Source organism: Leopardus geoffroyi, chromosome D2, assembly GCF_018350155.1.
Source record: "Leopardus geoffroyi isolate Oge1 chromosome D2, O.geoffroyi_Oge1_pat1.0, whole genome shotgun sequence".
In the NCBI taxonomy this organism is placed as follows: Eukaryota; Metazoa; Chordata; class Mammalia; order Carnivora; family Felidae; genus Leopardus; species Leopardus geoffroyi.
The window spans coordinates 13,321,255-13,345,363 of record NC_059334.1 but is presented as its reverse complement, the minus strand read 5'-3'; the positions used below and the strand labels follow the sequence as shown (position 1 = coordinate 13,345,363).

At 46.9% G+C, this 24,109-nt stretch overlaps 2 protein-coding genes across 12 annotated transcripts in view; one reads left to right on the top strand and one right to left on the bottom strand.

The window, feature by feature from the left end:
- Positions 1-21,775, top strand: part of TBCE (tubulin folding cofactor E) — a 90,699-nt gene extending 68,924 nt beyond the window's left edge. For 2 of the 8 annotated variants that reach the window (XM_045437292.1, XM_045437289.1), the window contains exons 5-17: positions 1,228-1,316; positions 5,567-5,666; positions 7,398-7,500; positions 8,661-8,737; positions 9,755-9,850; positions 10,364-10,428; positions 10,525-10,589; positions 12,304-12,456; positions 13,457-13,610; positions 15,876-15,944; positions 16,707-16,766; positions 20,288-20,379; positions 20,533-21,775. In XM_045437292.1, coding sequence (XP_045293248.1) covers positions 1,228-1,316; positions 5,567-5,666; positions 7,398-7,500; positions 8,661-8,737; positions 9,755-9,850; positions 10,364-10,428; positions 10,525-10,589; positions 12,304-12,456; positions 13,457-13,610; positions 15,876-15,944; positions 16,707-16,766; positions 20,288-20,379; positions 20,533-20,625 — 1,216 coding nt within the window. In that variant the 3' untranslated portion in view covers positions 20,626-21,775. Of the gene's footprint in view, positions 1-1,163; positions 1,317-5,566; positions 5,667-7,397; positions 7,501-8,660; positions 8,738-9,754; positions 9,851-10,363; positions 10,429-10,524; positions 10,590-12,303; positions 12,457-13,456; positions 13,611-15,875; positions 15,945-16,706; positions 16,767-18,247; positions 19,626-20,287 lie in introns of those variants that run through there. The other 6 variants (XM_045437290.1, XM_045437291.1, XR_006701383.1 and 3 more) reach the window with 5 other exon arrangements.
- B3GALNT2 (beta-1,3-N-acetylgalactosaminyltransferase 2) overlaps positions 19,451-24,109 on the bottom strand; it is a 61,012-nt gene continuing 56,353 nt past the window's right edge. For 3 of the 4 annotated variants that reach the window (XM_045437299.1, XM_045437298.1, XM_045437300.1), the window contains 2 exons: positions 23,842-23,898; positions 19,451-22,098 (listed from right to left, as the gene is read on the bottom strand). In XM_045437299.1, the coding sequence (XP_045293255.1) occupies positions 21,952-22,098; positions 23,842-23,898 (204 nt within the window). In that variant the 3' untranslated portion in view covers positions 19,451-21,951. The remainder of the gene's footprint in view (positions 22,099-23,841; positions 23,899-24,109) is intronic. The other variant, XM_045437297.1, reaches the window with a different exon arrangement.

The following is a 24,109-nucleotide window of genomic DNA, read 5'->3' as shown; positions in this document are numbered from 1 at the left end:
GGTGACTGACTTCTTTCAGTTAGCATCATGTTCTCAAGTTTGCCCACAGTGTATTGTATGTCAGAATTTCCTTTTCAAGGCTGAGTAGTATTCTACCGTGTGGATGCACTGCCCTTTGTTTATCCGTTCATCCATCGATGGGCTCCTGGGTTGTTTCTACCCTTGGGCTCCTGCGGTAATGATGCTGTAAACACGTGTGTATGCCACAGCATTTTAAAGCTGTGGAATCGGAGGCCCAGGGATTTTAGCTTCCTGAAGTCCAAAGGAAGTAGTGGAATTGGGATTTGGACCCCGGCGATGGGTCTCCAGATTTCATGTTCTAGATACTCTTTGGAGACTAGACACACGGGCTCTTTGAATGAGTAGAAAACGCAGATTCTCCACACCTAAGAAGTGGCTTCAGAGATTACGTAATAAAGCTGAAGGGACGCACGCTCTCCAGGATGTAACCCTAGAGAGACTTTCATGTGTGAGAGCAGCAGGTACACAGCATGGTTGGGAATAATCAGAGGAGTAAATAAATTATTTGTGGTCTATAATGTATAAAAATGAGTGGCTCTAGAGTACATGGGTCAGTAGAGCTAAATCTCACTGCTGACCAATATACTGTTGACGGGGAGAAGGTTGGAGGGGGACAAATATGGTAGGATACCGTTTATATCAAATTTCATTGTACATGAAATACTATAATTAGGGGGATGCGAATGTGTGGTCAAACTATTCAATGCTCAAGTTTAAATAAACACCAAGTGTAGGATACTGGTTATCCAAAGGGAGCAGAGAAGGAAGGGAAATGTTCTGGGAGGAACGCAGAGGACTTCATTTCTATTTGTAGTGTGTGTGATGCTTGCTTTTTTTTTCTTTGTAGTTTAAAGCTTTCTTTTTTTAATGTTTATTTGTTTATTTTGAGAGAGAGAAAGTGAGAGTGGGGGAGAGGGGCACAGAGAGAGAATCCCAAGCAGGCTCTGCATGGTCAGCACACAGCCCAGCGCAGGGCTCGAACTCATGAACTGTGAGATCATGACCTGGGCTGAAATCAAGAGTTGGACACTCGACCGACGGAGCCACCCGGGCACCCCTAAAGCTTTATTTCTTAAAGTGGGCGGTGGGTGCTGGTATTTGTTATTTTTGGTGACTTTTGATATGTCTGAAATGCTTTTTAGGTTTGAAAGAGCCAGGGGACGTGTACATGCTTGTACATACGTGTGAACTCTGTTTTTCATGCAGTCAGCTGAGCAAGCTGCAGGAAGTTTCTCTGAGGAACTGCGTGGTGAGTTGTGCTGGCGACAAAGGAGCAGTTGCCAAAGCGTGTCCTAGTATCCTTTTCACGGAGTATCGGACGCTGGGCTTGGCCCTGGTGCCACACCCCCGCCAGTCGCCTGCCCTGTGTCTCTTGTCCCCAGCTCTCTTCCTAAGGGCATCTCTGTTTCACCGGGTGCAGTGGCTGCCCGGGTGAGTTATTCGCCTTCCCAGGCCCCCTGGCCTGCAGGTGAGGCAGTGTGCACGCCCCAGCCAAGGAAATGTCAAGCGGAAGTCTCTGGACAGGGCTTCTTATGAGGGGCCAGACCTGGCTGGCGTCTGCCTTCTGCCCAGAGCCTTTGCCCTGCTCCCTGCCTCGAGTGTGGACAGGATGCCCAGGGCCCAGCCGCCGTCTTGTGTGAAGATGACCGTCCAGCACGGCCTGGGCCAGCAGAGGAGGAGCCCGACCGCATCACAGGGCCCCTGCACCAGCCCCGGGGCCCCTGGACCGCCACCTTGTGAGCGAGCAGACTCCTCTCTCCTGTTTCAGGCAGCTGCGTGCATCTGTCACAATACCTCCAAACAGGCTTTTCCAGGGCTTGTAATCTCTTCTCTCTACCTTCTCCTAGAAGTGGGGTGTGTGTGTTTGCCCTACGTTGCTTTCATGCCCACAACTAAAAATATGGGAGATAAGTTTAAAAACACAACAACTCCCACTGGCAAATGGGAGTTAACTTAATTTTTTTTTAATTTTTATTTTTATTTTAGAAAGAGCATGTTAGTGGGGGAGAGGGGCAGAGAGAGAGAATATTTAAAGACAATTTTTTTTAATGTTTATTTTTGAGAGAGAGAGAGAGAGAGAGAGAGAGACGGGGGGAGGGGCGGGCAGAGAGAGAGGGAGACACAGAATCTGAGGCAAGCTCCAGGCTCTGAGCTGTCAGCACAGAGCCTCGAACTCAGGAGCCATGAAATTCATGACCTGAGCTGAAGTCAGGCTTAACCAACTCAGCCACTCGGGCTCCCCAAGAGAGAGAGGGAGGGAGGGAGGGAGGAAATATCTTAAGCGGGCTCCATGCTGACATGGGGCTCAATCCCAAGACCCTGGGATCATGACCTGAGCTGAAATCAAGAGTTGGAAGGATGCTCAACCGACTGAGCCACCCAGGTGCCCCCACTTTCTCTAACTTTAAAAGGTCTTCTCACAATTCTTGAAGCCTGCCCAATCTCCCCATAATAATTTATACCAAAGATAGCAGTTTATGATCCGTGTCCCCTGAGTGAAGAGATGGCAGATGAGCAGCTCTCTTTAGCCAGCTATTTCTTTTTTTTTCTTTTTTTTTTTAAATTTTTTCTTAATATTTATTTACTTTTGAGAAAGAGAGAGAGAGCCAGAGTACAAGCTGGAGGGGGGCAGAGAGAGAGGGAGATACAGAACCTGAAGCAGGCTCCAGGCTCCAAGCTGTCAGCACAGAGCCCGACGCGGGGCTCGAACCCACGAACCACGAGACCATGACCTGAGCCGAAGTCGGACACTCCACCGACTGAGCCACCCAGGTGCCCCTTTAGCCAGCTATTTCTGACTACACCTATGGTGCATCCTTTATGGTGACCGAAATCAGAGCAGAGCTCCCCGGCCAGCATGTCTGGGTGTCTTACTTCCTCAGCCTGCTGGTCGGTCGGGACCTGGTCACCTTGCCTGTGAGCAGCCCTTCCCATCGCCCCCGTGGGCTGAACCAACGTGGTCCCTTCCTCCCTGGTTAAGGGAACTGAGGCGGAGGGTGTAGTTTGGTAGGGATGCCACGGCAGCGTCTGGAGCGTTCTGTGATCTGCCCGGCCGGCTCCCCAATGATTTGAGAAGATTGGGAATTGGGTGTCTCAAGACTTATTTTCAACATATCAGAAAAGATGTGGCCAGTAGGTGGGTTTGGGAACGTCTGCAGTTGGATTGCTCAGAGTTGTCAGCAGTGTGCTAGAGAGGCAGCATCATGCTTTTTTACGTGGCTCTCTCCTGGGGGGAAAGCGTCCCCCAGACTAGAAGCAATGAGGTTTCGTGAGATAATCAAGTCACGGCTGATATTTGCAGATGTGGTGATGAATGTCTCACAGTTCCTGGTTGAATTCCCGCCTGAAGTGGAAGTTTTGCCTGTGTGTAATTGTCATCCTTTTTCGGTGGCCCCCTCCGAGGGCCCTCCCTGAGTCCCGACGACAAGCTGCAGGAGTGCCGGGGCCCTGAGCTTGCCGGGCTGGGAAGCAGCTGACTCTGCACAGGGCGCAGGGTCTGTCCCTGCGAGCAGGCACCGTGCAACGCCAGGAGCTCCTTGGACTGTGCGTGCACGAGGGGCAGTGCGTGTGTGTGCACGTGCGTGAGGGCGGTGCGTGAAACTGTTAGAGTTTGGAGTTGATTTCAGAATGCAGGCGTCCATGTGCTCTGGGCAGACTAGCAGGTGTATTCATGATCCTGGCCTACACTTTAAGGGAAGGACACTGGACTCACTGTTTCTAACGAACCCCGACAGCCCCTAGTCAGCAGCCGTCATGGAAATGAAAGGTGGCTGGAGCTTGACCGTGGGGTGTGAAAGCACCCAGCTCAGCGGTCGCAGGAGGGTCCTGACCCCCCAGTACCTCCCGTTTCAGTCAGAGACCAGCCGAGTTTGTGTAGTGGCCTGCGGGGCCCTTGGTGATGTGGCCTGGCCCCTGCGGCCCATGTGACCGCATTTCCAGCACCCCGCACCCCCTCCGCCCAGGCACACTGGAGCTCGCTGTCCTTGTCGTAGGTCACCTGCATTCTATAACCATAGGGCCTTTGCTTGTGTCATTCTCTTTGCCTGGCTGCTCTTCTCCAAGATGGCATTTCTTCATTTGCTGAGCTGCTCCGCTTAAGTGGCACCTTCACAGAGAAGATGGTCTTCCACCACCAGTGTATATGCAGCCCCCACACACCCCTTTCCTCTGTCCTTTGCTCTGTTACTCTGAGCCTGTGTCTGTACCTGGCATGTTGCAGAGCCACGTGTTTAACGCCGTCTCCCCCAGTGTTCGCTGCTATACTCCGGGCCCCGACACTTGCGGGATAGATGGATGAACTGAATAATTTCCCTCCATAGCAGAGTAGTATGCAAGATTCTCCTTTAGCCGCCCCGTCCTGCTCCAAGCTTCTCTTCCCATTTCTCTGTCCCCGGGGGTTCTGCTAAGCTGTGCCTTTCTGGACGGCATGGCACTCCCCTCCAGGATTCAGCTCGGTGCCTTTTTCTTTCCGTCCTCCTAATTTATCCCCTGAATTCCCAAATCCTCCGTAGCACTTTAGGACATTTGTCCGTGCTAACCCCTGTTGTATGTCCTGGGGATGCCACTCGTGATTTGGAGGTTCCTGCAGAGCAGAATGATGCACCGTAGGAGAAGGCGTGTGCGTTGCCGTGAGGCCGCAGCCGTAGGTAGTGCCCAGGACAAGGCCTGTGGGTACACCTTAGGTGCTTAATAAATCAGTCACTAACACGGTTCTCTTTTCTCTTTTTGTTGGACATCCTCAGGATGGTTTAGCATTGGTTACAACATTTGGTTCTTATTTACTTGATTGTAGACGTTTGTCTTAAGTTTGCAGTATATGATAAACTTTCATTTCTAAATAAAGAATTGGGTGATTAATTAAAAAATTTTTTTTAATTTATTTTTGAGAGAGAGACAGAGTGTGAGCTAGGGAGGGGCAGAGAGAGAGAGGGAGACAGAATCCGAAGCAGGCTCCAGGCCCTGAGCTGTCAGCATAGAGCCTGATGTGGGGCTCCAACTCACGAACCGTGAGATCATGACCTGAGCCGAAGTCAGACACTTAATGGACTGAGCTCTCCAGGTGCCTCCTTTTAAAAATATTTTTTTTAATGTTTATTTATTTTTGAGAGAGAGTATGAGCTGGGGAGGGGCAGAGAGAGAGGGAGACACAGGCTCTGAAGCAAGAGTTATGTGATTTAAAAAGGTAAAAAGTAGGGCACCTGCGTGGCTCACTTGGTTGAGCATTTGGCTCTTGATTTTGGGTCAGATCATGACCCCAGGGCTGTGAGATCGAGCCCCATGTCAGGCTCCATGCTGAGCGTGGAACCTGCTAAAATTCTCTCTCTCTCTCTCTCTCTCTCTCTCTCTCTCTCTCTCTCACATAAAAAAAAAAAAAAAAGGGAAAAGTAAAGGGAAGAAAAGGAAAAAATTTCAAGCAAGATAGAGAGTGTAAGGTAAAAAATAAATAATAAGTAAATAAAAATCCATGCTCCAGAATTAAGAGGTAACTACTGTTATATCTTGTCTGAACCTTTCTATACTACTCTTTCTTAATGTGTGCTTTGAGATATCAGAAGGGTAGATTTGTCAAGAAACCTGCTGTCCTCATGGGATGAAGTCCTAACTATTGCTGATCAGCTCAAACACCTGGAAGTTCTCAATCTCAGGTATGAACCCTTGGACGTCCATTTGTCACCTGGTATAAAACTCCTGATCTTTCCTTGTTCCCTCACGACATCGCTGTGGGAAGGAGGAGGGAGACAGCTTACTGGAATTTAAGACTTTAACTTTTTCTTTGACTTAGTATTTAATATTCCTTGGTTATTGTACTTTTTCAAATGGTCACACGAGGTGACTCACTATAGGGGTGTGTTTTACTTACTTTTAGTCTCTGTGCCCAATGTGGGGCTCCAACTCCCAATCCCGAAATCAAGAGTCACACGCTTTATTGACTGAGCCAGCCAGGTATCCCTTTTTTGGGGTGGGGAGGTGGAATGTGTTTTCCTTTGATTGGCTGGGGTGGGCTGGCCTATTGAGCAAGATCTCCATATTTTTCGTGAGTCTAACCGTGAAGGACGGGCCATCTGGAGGAGTTGGTATTTAACTGAAGAATTGGAGAGGTGCTGTGAACAGTGCTTGTTGGGGGCACCCTGGCTCACTCAGTCATTGGAGCGTGCAACTCTTGATCTTGGGGTCATGAGTGCGAGTCCCACGCTGGGTGTAGAGATTACTTAATAAAATCTTAAAAAAAAAAAAAAAAAGGTGCTTCTCCATTCTGAAGTTTCTAGCATTTAATTGCTTTAGGAATGAATAATTGCACTGGACTGCTGTTTCATTCAGTTCTGATAAGGATTTTCCATCAAGATACGTGTTTCACTAACGCCATAATTTTCCAGGCCTTTTCAAATTCTTGCTTAGTTTCAATCTCTGAACCTTATTTTCCAAGGCCTCAGCCAGGCATCCCCTTTCATACTCGAGCCAGCTTTACACAGATAGGTGGGTTGTGCCTCGTTCAGGCAGATTCAGTTATAGTAGACGGTCAGGCCTAAGTTAATTGTGCTTCAAATAGAGCAAAGGGTGTAAGTTGACCCACAGTGTCTCCTCTTCTGGAAATAAGGGCTAACACGTTTTCATGGTATCTTCTTTCAAAAAGACTGTCAGGGGGAGCCAGGGTGGCTCAGTCGGTTAAGTGTCTGACTTCGGCTCAGGTCATTATCTCACAGTTCATGAGTTTGAGCCCCACATTGGGCTCTGTGCTGACAGCTCAGAGCCTGGAGCCTGCTTCAGATTCTGTGTCTCCCTCTCTTTCTGCCCCTTCACTGCTCATGCTGTCTCCGTTTCTCAAAAATAAACATTGAAAAAAAATTTTTAAGTAAATAAAAAAAAAAGACCATCAGGATTGAGTCCTGAGATGAGGATCATGAGAGAAAATTGAAAAGTGGTGATTTATTTGATCCATCCTAATGGAAAAGAGGGGTTTAGAGACTCTGGAGAAGCAGAATTACAGCCTCTGGTATAGCGTATCAGTAGGACTGATAGTCTGGATTCCTTGGGTTTTTAATTAATTCCATTTTTTAATACAATGTTTATTTTGAGAGAGCATGAGCAGGGGGCGGGGTGCAGAGAAACAGGGAAAGAGAGAGAATCCCAAGCAGGCTCCGTACTCAGCACAGAGCCCGATGTAGGGCTCGATCCCATGAACCATGAGATCATGACCTGAGCCAAAACCTAGTCGGACGCTTAGCCGACTGAGCCATCCAGGCACCTTTAATTTCATTTTAAGGTGGAAACAAACCAAACGCCTCATATTAAATCCCAAATTGTTGCTTTCTATGACTTTCACTCGGGCCTACTGGAGAGCAAGCATTCAGCACATTGTGTCTTCTTTTTCTACACAGTGAGAACAAACTACACTTTCCCTCGGGTTCACCATCTCTAGCTGGAACATTTCCTGCACTGAAGGTTTTGGTTCTTAACCGAACAGGAATAACGTGGGCTGAGGTAATCATGTTTCTTTAGTTTATTACCCAGAGATAAGAAATTTTAAATTCTTGGCTTAATAGGCAATTGAGGCACAACTGTGCCTTCATTTTAATCATATTATCCAAATAATAGGATCCTTTAAACTGCCTCACAGAAAGGAGTTACAAAATTGTTGTCGTGAGGTAGAATTTTCTATCTTGGGATCGGTATTCTCTCTCTCGGCTCCTTCTGTTTTGTTCTGCCATCGTTCTAGACGGTGGCGTTCCATAATGCTGTGCAGTTCACAAGGCTGAACTTAGAAAGCCCCCAAGTTAGCTGTGGATTGGGCTTTTAGCTCGCTGGGTTTTCCCGCAAGTGCTCTGAGGCGGAGCTGCCGAAAGATTCTCGCATCCTTTTCTTGTTTGCAGTTTGGCTCTTGGAAGCCGCCGTTCATCATATACAGCTGGGCTCGAAAGTGGACTCGGGGGTCCTTCACCCGGCAGCATTGGGGATTTATAGCTGGCACTACTATTTTCTGTTTGAGGTTAACTGACCTCACACACCCAGAATATTCCTTTTTCGAACCAATTGCAGATAAGTATATCCCCAGCCAAGTGGTTTGTCTATGAAATGCCACCGAGGCACCTCCCTTAGGGACGAATCACCTCTGCCTGGTGCGCCTGTGTCCTAGGGCTCCTTCCTGGTGAGTGGGTTCAGATTGAGCATCAGAACAGGAAGGGCACTTGGAGATCGAGATGCTGGGGATGAAGTGCAAGTGGGGAAATTTAGAAACCATGGTTGCGGAGTATCGTCCGATTAGCGTCTTCCGCAAACCCGGGTTGGCATTGAGAATCGAGGACAGGTGGGGACCTCAAGTCCCTTCCTTTTTTGGTTAAGCAAACTGTCCTGTCTGCAAGTCTACTTCGCAGGAGCCTTGTACAGTTCAGGACGCCCTGGATGGCCCGCTCATAGCTTAGAGTGCCCGATGTATATGTGGCCGTGTCATTAAAACACAGCTCTTAACATTGAAGTGTTACCACTAGCACTTCTGGCCTGAATTAGAGTCTGCGATGAAATGTCCGTAGGGCACTTTGTTTCCCAAACAGTAACTGAACTGAATTGATGGGGAAGGTACAGTAGTAAACACACAGGAAGGACCAGTAGAGGCTGTTTCGCCCTGACCGGAGTTTCCCTTCTAGGTGCTGCGGTGCGCCCCCGGGTGGCCGGTCCTGGAGGAGCTGTACCTCAAGTCTAACGACATCTCCATTTCAGAAAGGTAACAAGGGTTCACGTCCAAGCGTGTGTCACCATTCAGTCATCCTGAATAAACACATGATCTCCATTATACCCATCATCAATTTTATTTATTTTGAGAGAGAGAGAGTATGGGGGGAAGGGGCAGAGAGAGAGAGAGAGAATCCCAAGCGGGCTCCACACTGTCAGCATACAGCCTGATGTGGGGCTTGATCCCACAGACTGTGAGATCATGACCTGAGCAGAAATGGAATCAGACACTTAACTAAGCCACCCAGGCGCCCCCCAACATTATTTTTTTTAAGGATTTGCAAATAAGAATGGGAAAATGCTTATTACTCACAAATTACTCACAGCCCATCGGAGTGTAAGCCTTGAATTAAACATATTTGAAGACCAGAACTTTAGTAGCTTCATAGAAATATAGTTAACTTCTGTTTCTAAATGGAGGTTCTAGAGGAAATGCTTTTATGCGGATCAAATCCTGCATCGTAGGTAGCACTGTGTGTGTGTAAGATTGATGTACTGAGTCTATGGAAAAGCTTATTTTCCTCGAGTAAATTAAATACGTTGTCTTGCCTCTTTTGTTGATATCATTAAATTACTATGTGAAATTAAACGTGGGCAAATTTATAATACATTCCCAATGAAAGGATTCAAGCTAATGAGACTTCACTGTATGGAACGACTTATTATACAGGTGAATGCAGGTGTTTTTAAGTGAAACTGTTTATTTGGGGATAATTTGAGGTTCACATGCAGTTATAAGAAATAATGCCCAGAGCTCCCCTGTACCCATCACCCACTTTCTCCCATGGGTGCGATACCGCAGCCAGGATCCTGAAGTTGGTCCATCCACATAGAGGACATTTCCAGCACTGCAAGGGTCCCTCCCTCCTGTTGCCCTTTCACAGTCCTGCCCACTCGCCTCCTGCTCCCTTCACCTCCTTTACACCAAATGCAGGTATTTTAAAAGCCACGTATCTTTGAAGACAAGTCAGATTAAATTCATGCTGACACACTTTGATTTTCCACACAGGCCGGCGGATGTTCTACAGACGGTCAAGTTGTTAGACCTTTCCTCTAATCCATTAATTGATGAAAATCAGCTGTTTCTCATAGCGTATCTCCCCAGGTAATTTGCTCCTAAAATGCCGTTACAGCAGTGCTTAGGAGGTTTTTAGTGAATGGATCGTAGGCTGTGTGTACTTGCTCAGATGGAATTCACACACGAATTCCCTTTGGGAAACTTTTCTCTGAATTTACGTAGAGGAGGTGTTTGCAGACCACATGGTGCGCAGTGTGTGTCTGTACCAGGTCATCGAGGAAAGGGTAATTCGGCCTGGTGCTGATGTCCGAAGTCTTCATTCATTAAACTAATGGAAGTCAGATCATGTCTGTTTGCTCTTGGAGACCCGTTAACACGTGGCACCGCCGCGGGCACCAGGAGCAGTTAGGTGACTGGGGAGCCCTCACAACGTAGCGTGAACAGTCCTCTTGGCGCACCCTAAACCAGACTCTGGTTTCTAAGCATTTCATGGGGCACAAAAGCTAGGGTGGGGGAAGAGCTTTACAAATCTAGTCTGGTTGACCGCCTGTAGCACTTTATATTGTTCCTTGTAATCAAATGTAACATTTTAAATTTCAGATTAGAACAACTAATCCTTTCTGACGTCGGAATTTCTTCTATACATTTTCCGGATGCAGGAACTGGTATTTGAGATTAACTCTACTCCCCCCCGCCCTGTAGCCCATACTTCTGCTCTTTCTTTCACTTCTGCCGTGTAACTTAATTCTCCTTTTTTCCAGGGTGCAAAACATCAATGTTTCCTTCCTTGCAATACCTTGTAGTAAATGACAATCAGATCTCACAAGTAAGAGCTTCTTCGCAATGTGCACGTTGTATCCTCACTTCCACTCTCATGATGGAGTGTGCAGGTTCCTTCTATTAAAAAATATTTTACTTTAAGACTATTCTTTATTAAAGTGTTTAACTTTAATTCCAGTAGAGTTAACATGCAGTGTCCTATTAGTCTCGGGTGCACGATACAGGGATTCAACACCTCCGCACGGGACCCAGTGCTCATCGTGATACGTGCGCTCTTAATCCCCATCGCCTATTTCACCCCCACCCCCTTCCCCTCTGGTGACCATCAGTTTGTTCCCTGGAGTTAAGATTCTGTTTCTTAGTTTGTCTCGCTCTCTTGTGTTTTCCTTTTGTTCATTTGTTTCTTAAATCCCACATGAGTGAAATCACAGGGTATTTGTCTTTGACTTGTTTCATGTAACATAATACTTTTTCGCTCCATCCATGTTGTTGGAAATGGCAAGATTTTATTCTTTTTGAGGGTTGAGTAATATTTTACTATATATGTGTGTGTGTGTGTGTACGTGTGTGTATGTATGTATACACACACACATACATACCACGTCTTCTTTATCCAGCCACCGATCGATGGACACTTGGGCTCCTTCCATGATTTGGCTCTTGTAAACGATGCTGCGATAAACATAGGGGTGCATGTATCCCAAAGCTAGTGTTTTTGTATTTTGGGGGTAAAGACCCAGTAATGCGATTGCTGGATTGTAGGGAGTTCTGTTTTTAACTTTTTGAGGAACCTCCGTACCGTTTTCCACAGTGGCTGCACCAGTTTGCGTTCCCACCAGCAATGCACAAGGGCTCCTTTTTCTCCACATCCTCACCAACACTTGTTGCTTCTTGTGTTTTTGATACTAGCCATTCTGACAGGTGTGAGATGATACCTCATTGTAGTTTGGATTTGCATTTCCCTGATGATGAGTGACGTTGAATATCTTTGCTTGTGTCTGTTGGCCATCTGGATGTGTTCTTTGGAGAAATGTGTTCATTTCTTTTGCCCATTTTTAATCGAATCACAGTAAAACCTTGGTTTATGAGCATAATTTGTTCCGGAGGCAAGCTATACTCTAAAGCACTCGTATATCAAAGCGAATTTCAAGAACCACTGGCTCGGTTGTGATCATGTGACATTCGGCCTCACGTAGTACTCGTATTGCAAGACGTTGCTCGTTTATCAAGTTAAATTTATCAGAAAAGTTTGCTCATCTTGCGGGACATTCGCAGGACAAGTTACTCACAATCCAAGGTTTTACTGTATTTGTCTTTTGGGCGTTCAGTTTTACAAGTTCTTTACATATTTTGGACTCAGCCTTTATTGGATATGTCATTTGCGATGATCTCCCATTCTGTAGGTTGCCTTTTAGTTTTGTTGATGGTTTCTCTTGCTCTGCAGAAACTTTCTATTTTGCTGTAGTCAAAAGATACTTTAGATTGAAAGAGAAGTGCTTCCTCAGGGTGTAACTCCTCAGAAAACCCAAAAATATTAACAGAGAAATTAGTTTAATTCACCCGTCAGCAGACGGTCATTTTACACGGCACAGTTCTAGAGTAAAAGCGCACGGTCTTCTTAGTGGGTGCTTGGCGCATGATGAGATCCAGTGCCTCCGATTGGAACTGGAGATTCGTGCTTTTCTCTGGCTAGTTCAAATCATCTAGGAAAGTAGCCTGCAACATGCTTAGATTCACGTATTTTTTCCGTTGGGTTTCAGTGGTCATTTATCAATGAGCTGGATAAGTTACAGAGTCTGCGTGCTCTGTCCTGCGTAAGAAACCCCCTGACGGAAGGAGGCAGCGGACCACAGACCACACGCCAGTTCATCATCGCCAAAATCGGTCAGCTGAAGACCCTGAACAAATGTGAGGTGAGCGCTTAGTATCACGATGAGGTATTTTATGGTTGGTTGTTTGAGGGAGCGCATGTGAGTGCGTGAATGAGAGAAGGGCAGAGAGAAGGAGAGAGGGATCCCAAGGAGGCTGCACGCTGTCAGCACCGAGTCCTGTACGGGGCTCGACCTCACAGACCATGGGATCAGGACCGGAGCCAAGATCAAGAGTCGGACGCTTCACCGACTGAGCCACCCGGGCGCCCCTGAATCTTGTAAAGGGTTCAGATGTAGCTTTTCCCCCATCTGGTAAAATACTACCCTTGTGCGGTACTAAGAAGTCTTTCTTTCCGACTCCTCAGGAGGCGGCGTTACTCGGGTGAGGACACAAGTTGCCTAGCTGCCCCTTGAGGAGGGGCGAGGGATTCTGGGCACTTGCTCCTTTTCCTGGGGGGGCAGAGGCAGACGGGACACAGAACCGCAGAGCCTGTCCTCTCCTCAGCCGATCGCCCAGGTGGGGCCGCTCGCCTGTGGTGTCAGCGCCCCCAGGGGCCCAGGGCACCTGCCGCAGCCCACACGCCGGCAGGTGGACAAATACTCTCATGAAGAAAAGCGTAGGACCGAAACTGGTTTTCCTTCTTCAGTAAACTCTTGAATTCTGTCCGTGTTAGCGAGGAAAGGTAAAGCCATACGAAGCGTTGTCCCTCTCGATGTGATTATTCTGTGTGTGTGAAGAGTGGAGGAAGGACAGGGTACAAAATGCAAACACTCACTAGAAGAACACTTTAACGGGGGCGCCTGGTGGTTCAGTTGGTGGCTCAGCGGAGCCGGCTTCTTTCGGCTCAGGTCACGATCTCCTGGCTCATGAGTTTGAGCCCCGCGTCGGGCTCTGTGCTGACAGCTCGGAGCCTGGGGCCGGTTTTCAGATTCTGTGCCTCCCTCTCTCTCTGCCCCTCCCCCTTGTTTATGAGCTCTCGAAAATAAACATTAAAAAAAAAAAAACACCTTAACAGACCTGTTTTGATTCACATTAATATAGATTCTACCAGAGGAAAGGCGTGGGGCTGAGCTTGATTACCGAAAAGCATTTGGAAATGAATGGAAAAAGGCTGGCGGACATCAGGATCCAGCCAAAAACAGGCCAAGTGAAGAATTTCTTGCAGCCCATCCCAGATACCAGTCGCTCTGCCTGAGTACGTACATGAGGCCCGGAGCCTTCCCCGCGCGGCGACCCCCACCCCCCTCCCTGCCAGCGGCCTTGCAGCTAGAACAGCTGGGGAGCAAAGGGGACCCTCGGTGCCACCGTTTTTCTCCTCTGGGTCTCTTCGTACTCCTCTGCATAGCTGACGGGTGCTTTCCTGGGGCCGCTCCAGCGAGTTGGGAGCAAGAATTAAACCGCTGCCTTTAGGGAAGAGAAGCAGGCAGCTGTCTGAGCAGAAGGAAGGAAGCTGGGAAAGGGCGTGCGCTCCCGGAAGAGAGAGGTTGGCATTCGGGACGGAAAGCAGCTGTGCGTGGAAGTTCTCGTGTCTGCGTGCTCACCCGACTCCCTGCTCGAGGAGGCAGTACTCTCACTCCTTTAAGGGGGGCAGGAGGCACTCCAGCGTATCTCGACTCGGGTTGTACTGAGGGCATTTTAATTTAATTTTTTTTTTTTTAATTTACATCCAAATTAGCGTATAGTGCAACAATGATGTCAGGAGTAGATGCCTTCGTGCTCCTTACCCATTTAGCCCATCGCCCCTCCCACACCCCCTCCAGGAACCCTCAGTTTGTTCTCCATATTTATGAGTCTCTTCTGTTTTGTCCCCCTCCCTGTTTTTATATTATTTTTGTTTCCTTTCCCTTATGTTCATCTGTTTTGTCGCTTAAAGTCCTCGTGTGAGTGAAGTCATGATTTTTGTCTTTCTCTGACTAATTTCACCTAGCATAATACCTTCCAGTCCCATCCACGTAGTTGCAAATGGCAAGATTTCATTCTTTTTGACTGCCGAGTAATATTCCACTGTATATATATATATATATACCACATCTTCTTTATCCATTCCTCCACCGATGGACATTTGGCCTCTTTCCATACTTTGGCTATTGTTGATAGTGCTGCTATAAACATTGGGGTGTGTGTCCCCAGAAACGTACTGAGGGCATTTTAAAAATTAAGGGGCGCCCGGGTGGCTCAGCCGGTTAAGCATCTGACTCTTGGTTTCGGCTTGGGTCGTGATCTCACGGTTCGTGAGCTGGAGCCCCATGTCGGGCTTTGTGCGGACAGTGCGGAGCCTGCTTGGGATTCTCTCTCTCTGCCCCTCCCCTGCTCACACTCTCTTGGTCTCTCAAAAATAAGTAAACTTAAAAAAACACACAGATGTCAAGGTAGAATCTGGGCATCGGCATTGAAGCTCCCCAGCTAATTCTAACGTCCAGGGAAGTTCAGACGAGTGCACGGTACTTGCTCAGCGCTCTGTCCTGAGAGCTCCCCGTGTGCGTGTCCCCTACTGGTTCGGGCACTGGGAACACAAGGTACTTCCTCACCCTCGCCAGCCTGCGTCCTCAGGCACTGAAGCCATGACTTCATGATTCTTAGTCCCTGATGTAACTTTCCATTTTGTTTTGACTTCATTATTATTCCAAATTTCACTTTTATGTGATTTTCTTTTTTTTTTTTTAATATATATTTCCTAATGGCAAGAAGCTCACCGCATAAGCGCTTCAGGCTGGAACATGATCTTTGAGGAAGAAAAGCTGCCTATGGGAATTGCTTTCAAATCACTCTATTAGCTGGCCCAATTTCCTGGCCACCTTAGGTGAATTCAACACTTGGGGGAGGTGATAGGAAGGGAAGATTCTAACGCATTCCTGTGCCTACGGCCCAGTATTTCACGGCTGAGAACGCTACGAGACAAAAGCACAGATACTGGGGGGTATTTCTAGAAACGCGATCTCTGGTTGGCCCAGCAGAAGTTCGAGCAGGAAGGCTCCAGCTTTTCTGATGTCCTCCTATGGGATCCCCTTCCCAGGCAGGGGGAGGTGCTGAGCGCCCGGCCTGGTGTCGCGCGCTCTGGCCGAGACTCGAAGGTGTCCCATGACCTGTGTCCCAGATGGCACCAGGCTTCTCTCTCAGGACCCAGAATGCGAGGGAACGGTTAGCAAAGGTGAAACTTTGAATAAAAATTGTCCTAAGTGTCTGAAAGCCCAGCCTCCTCTGGCCAGCTCGAGTCGGGGCGCCATCTGTGAGGATCAGTGATGGAGGTTCCCAGGCTTGCAAGCAGTTGCGTCCACCCTTCCTAAAAATAAACAAGCAAACCAGTAACTGGATAAAAGGACCCCGCTGCCAGGTTAGCGTGGCAGCTGCTGCGAGGTTTATCCCCGGAAGGGAAAAGGCTATGCAAACACTTACTGTTTGTATTTTTGCTTCCGGTGGCTTAAGGCTTATCACTCATCCTTTTTTATTTCTTCTTCCGCAGAATATGGTGCACCTGAAGACGGGGAACTCAAAACACGACAGCCGTTTTTGCTCAAAAACCAGCTACTAAGTAAGAACCTCACACTCAAAGACCGCGTATTTGTATTCGTGTCCTTAGGCGCGGAAACAGATAGTGATGAGCTAATAGGGATTGTTTCTCTTAAGTAAGTACTAAGTGAGTACTTCAGTTTTTAGAGAAATGATGAATTCTCAAGCCTATCTAACTTCTTATATTGGGGGGCGCCTGGGTGGCTCGGTTGAGTGTCCGAATCTGGCTCAGGTCACGATCTCGTGGTTCGTGGGTTTGAGCCCAGCGTCAGGCTCTGTGCTGACAGCTCGGAGCCTGGAGCCTACTGCGGATTCTGTCTCCTCCTCTCTCTGTCCCTTTCCCACCCATGCCTGGTCTCTCTCTCTCTCAAAAATAAACATTTTAAAAGAATTTTAATTCTTATATTGGACATTTTGGCAATTCTCATGCTTTCAATTCACCTAATGGTGTTATAAATAGGCAGTATGTGAGAAGTGAATGGACTTGTGATTTGTAAATTTGTGACTTTTCTTACACTGGAACACACAGCCAAATTCTCAGGAAAGGACTATTAAGGGGAGAAGGGATGGCATTAGAACGTTGGTCCAGCCATTTTTGTTGTTGTTAGTAATTCTGTGAAGTATTAACAGAAGGGATTTTCAACATCGGTAAGACCCTTTATTAGGATTTGAGCCAAGCTGGACTGAACAGCCATTATCATTTGTCAGCTGCTGTTAACGTGTGTGTGTAATTTAAATCCTTATTACAGTAGGTCTCAGTCACTCTTTCCTTTTTTCCTTCAAGCACTGAAGATAAAATATCCTAATCAGGTTGATCAGAAAGTCACAGAAAAACAACTGCCAGGTAAGAAAAACAGGCTTTTCCACTCGTTGTGCTTATGAATTGCTGGCCTAGGAGTTGGCTGGAAGCAAAGTGTCTGAACTTCTAGAGTTGATAGGTTTGCAATAATCTTTTATGATCTAAAATACAACTAATCGTGCCAGCATCCTCTCCTCTCCCCCCCCCCCCCAACCCCTTCCCGGAAGCCCGAGTCTCCTGTAACCATATCAGCTTATCTAGGAAAGTCCTGTTAAACCAGAAGCCCCTGCGTACATTTACATCTTCAGCCAAAGTCATTAGTGCTGGACTGGCTTGGCCTTTCCTGCATCCACCTCGCTTTAGTTCTCAAATTGTTGCTCTGGTCCAGAGAGACTGTTTCACCGGGCTTGAGGTCTGTCTCACCATCCCTTCGTAAAACAGGAAATGTGTCCTAGTGACCCGAACTGTGAATCATTTGGACATCTGTGACTTCTCATACGCTCGACTCCTTACCGATCGGGAGTCCCTGTGGAAAGTTCTCAGACATGGTCTTTTAACAGAAACACTGAAATGGTTTTCTTTTGGAAAACCTACTTCGGAACTCTGTCTAAACATTAGTGTTGCTGGAACTGAATTCATCTTATTCCGAAAATACTTCTGTGTCAACAAACTAGATTCCTCTAAGTGACCTTAAACTTAGAAAAAATTACAGCCCATCTTTTGAGTATACTGTGAATGCTCAAGAATTCTCAAGATTAAACTTGATTCAGAGTTAAATAGGAATATCAACAGGTTAAATTTAGAACAGTGAGGATTTGCCCAAGAAATGGAATGTAGATCACCATAAATGACTCTAGTAAAAGACTTTTCTTTGTTTGCCTGTCAGTGCAGTAAATTCACATTTATTTTTAAATTAATTTTTTATCAAATCCTACAAGCTCACAGTATTGCTTATGGAAGGGTTTGTACTCACAGGGGTACCTTTCTGACTGGTCACTGTCATTTAATACCAGTATTACTCCATTTTCCTTAGCAGTCTAATTTCTGTTCCTGTGATCTGTAATTCTGCTGTTAGATCACTATGAATTCAAAGTAGTGGCTCCCCTTTGGTTATTCTGTTTTCAGACTTAAGTACTGTCGGTAAAGACACTCATGGGGACAGACCAGTGAGAGACCCAGAGCTTTTTGTTAATGTAGTGGGCTTTGGATCGTGTTTGTTTTTCCCTTTACTTTCCAGATCCATAAAATCAACTCCTGGGGAGGTTATTACTGAGGAATATTTGCTCAAGAATGTTGTCAGCCCGGAGTTCAGCTTTCTGTTCAAGGGCTTCTTTGGGGAAGGGCACCAAGCTCCATCCGTCAAGGACTGTGGCTGGGTGTGCGTGTGACTGTGGCTCTAGGCCGATGGCGAGTGTGGCCTCACCCTCTCCTCTTCCACCCTCTATGCCTGTGTCCCAGTTCTTCTGAGATGCGGTTCCCCCTGGAACACCCATCATGTTCATGCACTGATTTGTATTCATCTTCAGATGGACCCAGCAGAGAGCAGAATCATCCATAGAAATTATATGTAATACAGTACAGAATCTGAGTCCTGTGTTCTCGAAACCTGGCAGCAAGCCAGCAGATTACAACAGTTCTTGCTATTGATTTTTACGCCACATGCTGCCACTGTTCAACCACCAACATAACTGTTCTTCAAAACGTGATAAATAAGGAAATGTCAAGGACTGCAACATCGTCTTTTGCCCATACGTATGGGTATACGGTGCGACCGAGCATTCTACCTTGTGGCACTTGTGATGGTAGAATTAAAAACAGATGTTCACCAGGGGAGAAATAAGTGGTTGAGTAAGTCTGGGCCACGCATTGCCGCCGTATCACGGATCTTTAACGAGAATGAAGTAGGTCTAGAGCTGCACTGTCCAGGATGGCTGCCACGAGCCGCAATTTAAATGCATTAAATTGAAATCATAAAATTCAGTTCCTGAGTCGTACTCCCCGCACTTCAGGTGCTCACTAGCCACGCAGCGGCTGTGCTGGGCTGTGCAGGTCTAGAGGAACTGGCGCGAAGAGATGAAAGATGGACCACTGCAGGTGAAACGTGTCCATCCTTCTAGAAACGGAGGAACGCCTGGAAGTGTATACCTGTTAAAACTTAAAAAAAATTTTTTTTAATGTTCTATTTTATTTTTTGAGGGTGCACGAGCAGAGGAGCAGCCGAGGGAGAGGGAGACAGAATTCAAAGTGGGCTCCAGGCTCTGAGCTGTCAGCACAGAGCCCGAAGTGGGGCTTGAACTCACTAACTACGAGATCATGCCCTGAGCCGAGGTCGGACGCTTGACCGACTGAGCCACCCAGGCGCCCTACCCGTTAAAATTCTAACAGTGGTCATGGGGAGGCACAGGGACAGTTAACCATCTCTACATTTTCTAAATGTGAAGACAATTGTGTTACTTTCACATTAAAAATGGTATTGTTATTTAGAGCATTACATGCAAATTGCTGTTTTTCTAAAGACACAGTGCGAGTAGGCAGATTTCTTCTTAGGACTGTTTTGTGACCAAACTTTCTGTTTCTGATGTGAGTTAGGAATGTGTCTTCCCTGTTGCTGTGGAGGAGTTAACCCATCGCTGATCACCCTCCAAACAAGGAAAGCCGGTCCACCTAAGGCTTTTGAAAGGACAAGATTATCTACACAGGTTCACACGTAAAAGAACAAGTTACGTTCATTAAAATTACAAGTGTCAATTAAGTGTTTATATTCAACACATAAATAAGGCCAGTTTTTATTCTAAAATAAAGATAACATTTATTATGACAAGTTGCATAAAAACACACACAGCTTTTACAAAAATCATTTTTGATAGAAAAATATTTGAATACATGTGATATTTGTAGGAACACCACACTATTGCTGTACCTCCAGCTAAAGCTTCAGAGAAACTATTTCTCATCACCAAAATATCCAGTATTTACCACAACCCATCTTTGGAAAGAAGTTCATAGCGTTTTCTGAACAAACCAAAGCATTTGCTCATTGAGTAAATCCCCCTCGCATGTCAAGCGCATTTACACGTCGTAATCCCCACAGACTGGGCGCGCTCGAAGGGAGCCTATAGACCACTTGGGCCTCCCTCACTCCCCAGGGAGGAAACCAAGGCAGAGGGACAGACAGATGTCCTTGGGGCGCCCCGCCCCAGCATTCTCTCAGCCATCCAGAAGTGAGTGATCACAGAGGTTTAGGAAGGTCAGGGTTTTACTCACATTTACTCCTCTGTGCAGAGAATAGGATTCCCGGTTTCTTCAGAGTAAGGAGGAAATATTGAACACCACTGAGATGGTAATGAAAAGCCATTGTCAAGGGCACTTAGGTCAAACATTGGCTCCGTTTCCCACAGCTTCCCAAATGTCCAGTAGGTGGCGTGGACCGGGCTCTCGCCGCCCCGGGGCAGGTGAGCCTTTCCCTAATGATGGAACACTGAGTCACTGCGACTGTGGGCTTGTCACATGAGCTCGTTTTACAAGGAACTGTCATTCAAGGGAACTGAGGGTGTGTCTTTTGACAGACTCCATGACCATTCAGAAGGTGAAGGGACTGCTGTCACGTCTTCTCAAAGTTCCTGTGTCAGAACTTCTGCTGTCCTACGAAAGTCCCAAAGTAAGTTGCCCAGCGAAACACAGAGTCAAGCTTAGGTCCCCGCCCCCCCCCCCCCGTAAGACGCGTCATTCAGCTGGGGCTCTTTGTGACTCGGCTGGATTCTCGGTGAAAAACAGACATCTTTGATGTATTAACCCTTTGTTCTGTTTTTAGATGCCTGGCAGAGAGATTGAGCTAGAAAATGACCAGCAGTCATTACAGTTCTATTCTGTGGAAAACGGAGACTACCTGTTAGTGCGATGGTAACAGCCAACTAATCAAGTTCAGAGACTCCACTGTTTTATCATGACTGGGGTTCACTGGAAAGGAATGATTCTCTGGAACAATTCTGTCAGAAGAAGAGGTTTTACAACTTGCCCTAAGTAGAGAAAAAGTGGTATTTTTCATTGGGAAGAGACCATTTCTAGGCATATATATAACAGTAGGTGCAAAGCCTTGGTTACTGCTAATGACTTTCTGATTTCATTTCATATTTATAGTTCATGGCTACTTTAAATATTAAATAGAACCTAGCTAGTCTAATGAAATCTGAACACAGTTAAGGTCCAGCATAAGACCAGTTTTAATGGAATTCCACTGTTACTACTAGTTTAAAAGGTTACCAAAAGGACTTGGAAGGTCATTTTGGAAAATGTCCCTTGAACTCAGGGAGGCACCTCTTCTGTGTGTAACGCATATGCTATGATCTCTCTTCTCTGCTGCACTATTTTTAGAGTACTTGCAAAAATGAATCCCATGCTTTTTCCTGCAGCTGCACCTACACTGGGCATATATTCTTCTACAGATGACGACCAGCTCCGATGGGAATTCACGTGTAGTAGGGAACCATCGGGCAATGACAGGAGGAAAGCAAAACTCATTTGAAGTGTCAACTGTTTAAGCAGTATCCTTCCCTATGTCACTAAAACCCTGAGAGGTATTTGACTTATATCCACATTTTAGTTTTTTTTTTTTTTTTCAATAGTACCAGACTGCGACCTTCAGGATTTGTGTTAAATGGCAAAAGAAAACTTGAATTAGCCCACTTAATAAGTGAACTTGAAAACCAAAGTCCTGAACCGAGTGGATTGGTTCCTTTTCAAGTTGCCCACTTCAGACATTTCCAGAAACCCCAAGCTTTGGTATCAGTGACCACACAGCATTCTGTGAGTTCTTTTTGGCCCTTAATTATCCTCATTAGGCTTTATGGAACTATTCTGTATTCCAGGTTGAAATTCACGTTCTCTGTCATTACTCAAGATTTCTGAACTAGGCCAAATTTTCACCAAAAGTGATAGTAATGAATTATAAACTAGAAATGATACATCAGCTTTTAGAAACTTTTTTGTTTTATAAAACAATTTGGTATTTCTCAAATGTTCTTCCAATACAGAAATAAAATTTTTCTTATGCTACAGTAGCAGTCGGTTTTTAAAAAGGAAAGTTTGTGCACACAGTTAGAAATGTCACATTGGTTACAGGTAAAAAGTGCCAACCTAGAACAGTCCTGAAAGACACACGGACGCGACAGCCAAACTGGAGGCTCTCCTCAGACTCTCGCTTGCACACACCCTCAGGCTCACACACCGCCAGTTACGATCCTCCTCCGGCCGCTTCGCACTGACAGGGGTCTCCACACGCTTCCTTCAGCCTCCACAGCTGGGTCAGCTCCTGCGGGGAGTACTGGGGTGAGGACAACATTCCCGTCTCGCACGTCTTCTCACACAGCCACAGGCCGTCCTGCAGAAAAACAAAGGTGAACGTGGGAGCCGTGGAACGGATTTGAAGATCAGACCACGAAAGCTGGCAGAGGCCTTCAAAGACACCTGCGTGCGAACCACCGAAACCACCGCAGGTGGGGGCGGCAGCGGGGGGATTTCTGTGACCAGAAAGCCTGGGAAGCGCAAGCGGAAAGTTTCCCAGCGGCTGTGAGAAGAGGTAACAGCAGCTGTTCCCATGGAAGCTTACGGTATTCTGGGGATGGCAGCGGGCGCTTTATAAATAAATACTAGTGAATTCTCCTAAAACCTGTGAGGTAGGAATCCTTTCCCTTTTACGATTGAGAGACTGAGTGTGAGGTGCTTTGCCCAAGGTCAGTCACGGCGAGGGTAGTAAAGGTGAGCGGACGCCGGCAAGGTGAACAGGAAGGACTGACTCTTAACCACCAGCTACTTCCCAGTGATACAACAGAGCCTGAGAAACCCCTGCCGTCTAAGAACATAAAGATGCTAGAAAGAATCAAGTCTTTTCACAGCATGTTTGAACTGGTGGCAGAGGAAAGGAGCGAGAGTCCACGTGTGCCCCGAAGGCCCTGCTGGGTTTTAAAAGGCCACGGGGCCCGGGGACTCACACAGCCAGGACCCCCTAGAGGGAGGGAAGGAGAAAGTGTGTGTGTGTGTGTAACTTAGAAAACACAACCTGGGTCTCAGCCTTGACCCTGAGCGTCTAGAACCCCGCCTGCACCTGGGTGGGTGTGCAGCATGAGTCACATTCGTTGGTAATGCAGTCAAGTAGACGGTAAGGCCCTCTGTGGAAGGAGTTTGAAATACAGACCTCCATTTCCCAGGAACATGAGGTCACGCACACCGGTCTCTCAGCACATCAAGAAACAAGCTCCATAAGCAACATCAAACTACAGCCTCAGGCCCACAGAGACCACGGACAGCACAATTAGCAGATACAGAAAATTAGCTTCAGTGTTCAGTTAAGTCAGATTGGGCTTCACTATGACACAGACGGTCAAAGCTGACCCAGCAGGTGGGAGTTTATTCCCGTTCACCCCTGCAGCGAGGGTGCCCTGCTCTGGGGCCGGGGCGCCACGCAGAGGTCGTGTCCGGCAGACCCTGCACGGGCCTCTCTGCCCACCTTCTGTGGCCAAAGTGGAAGCCGCAAGAATCCAAAATTCAACAGAACTCTTGGAGGCAAACCCCAGCTTTATACCTGCTGTCTTCTCAGGGCTATTTCTGTTCTGGTCTCTGCAAATTCATTTCTTTTCCTGGCTCACTGATCAGTTTATTTTAAAAGACACCTTACAGTGTTTTAGTTCTATCAGTCAGAGGGGCTGAAGGGTCCTTGAACCACCACTGCTGGAAACCTAAGCCAGCTGATTCCTTGAGGGTTTTTTGGTTGTTGTTAGTAATCTCTGTGCCCAACACGGGGCTTGAACTCATGACCTTCCGATCAAGAGTCACATGCTCTACCGACTGAGCCAGCCAGGCACCTGGTTCCTTAAGTTTTAAAGCGGCAAAGAATTTCTGACCAAACGTATAAAACCCAGTTCTTCTCTGAGTAGGAAAACTTACAAAATATTTACTTTTGGTTTAAACTCAGAAAAATACTATATGCGAACCTATGTGGATCACTGTGCATTCAATCAAGAGTGCAGCTCTGTGAATCATCTTCAATTCACTGTTTGTGCCCGTCTGACACAGGACCTTCGCCTCCCGAGTGCCCCGGGGCCAGTCCCCTGTCAGGCTTGCTTACCTGGTACCGTGCGGGCCCTATGGCGGCCATCCAGATGCCCATGCTCACGTCTTCACCCTGTACATGCCCCGTGAAGTTTAAAGGCAAAAGTTTAAATGCTGTATCATCTTTAAACGGGACGCCACACGTTCTCATAATCCTCTACTTGTTTTCTCGTTATTCTACCAGCAAATGCCAAGACCGTATTAACACCTGTACACAGAGTAAAAGCCAGCGGCCATGAACTGCACATCGCAAGGAGAAGACTAGAGACAATATAGCAAGTGGC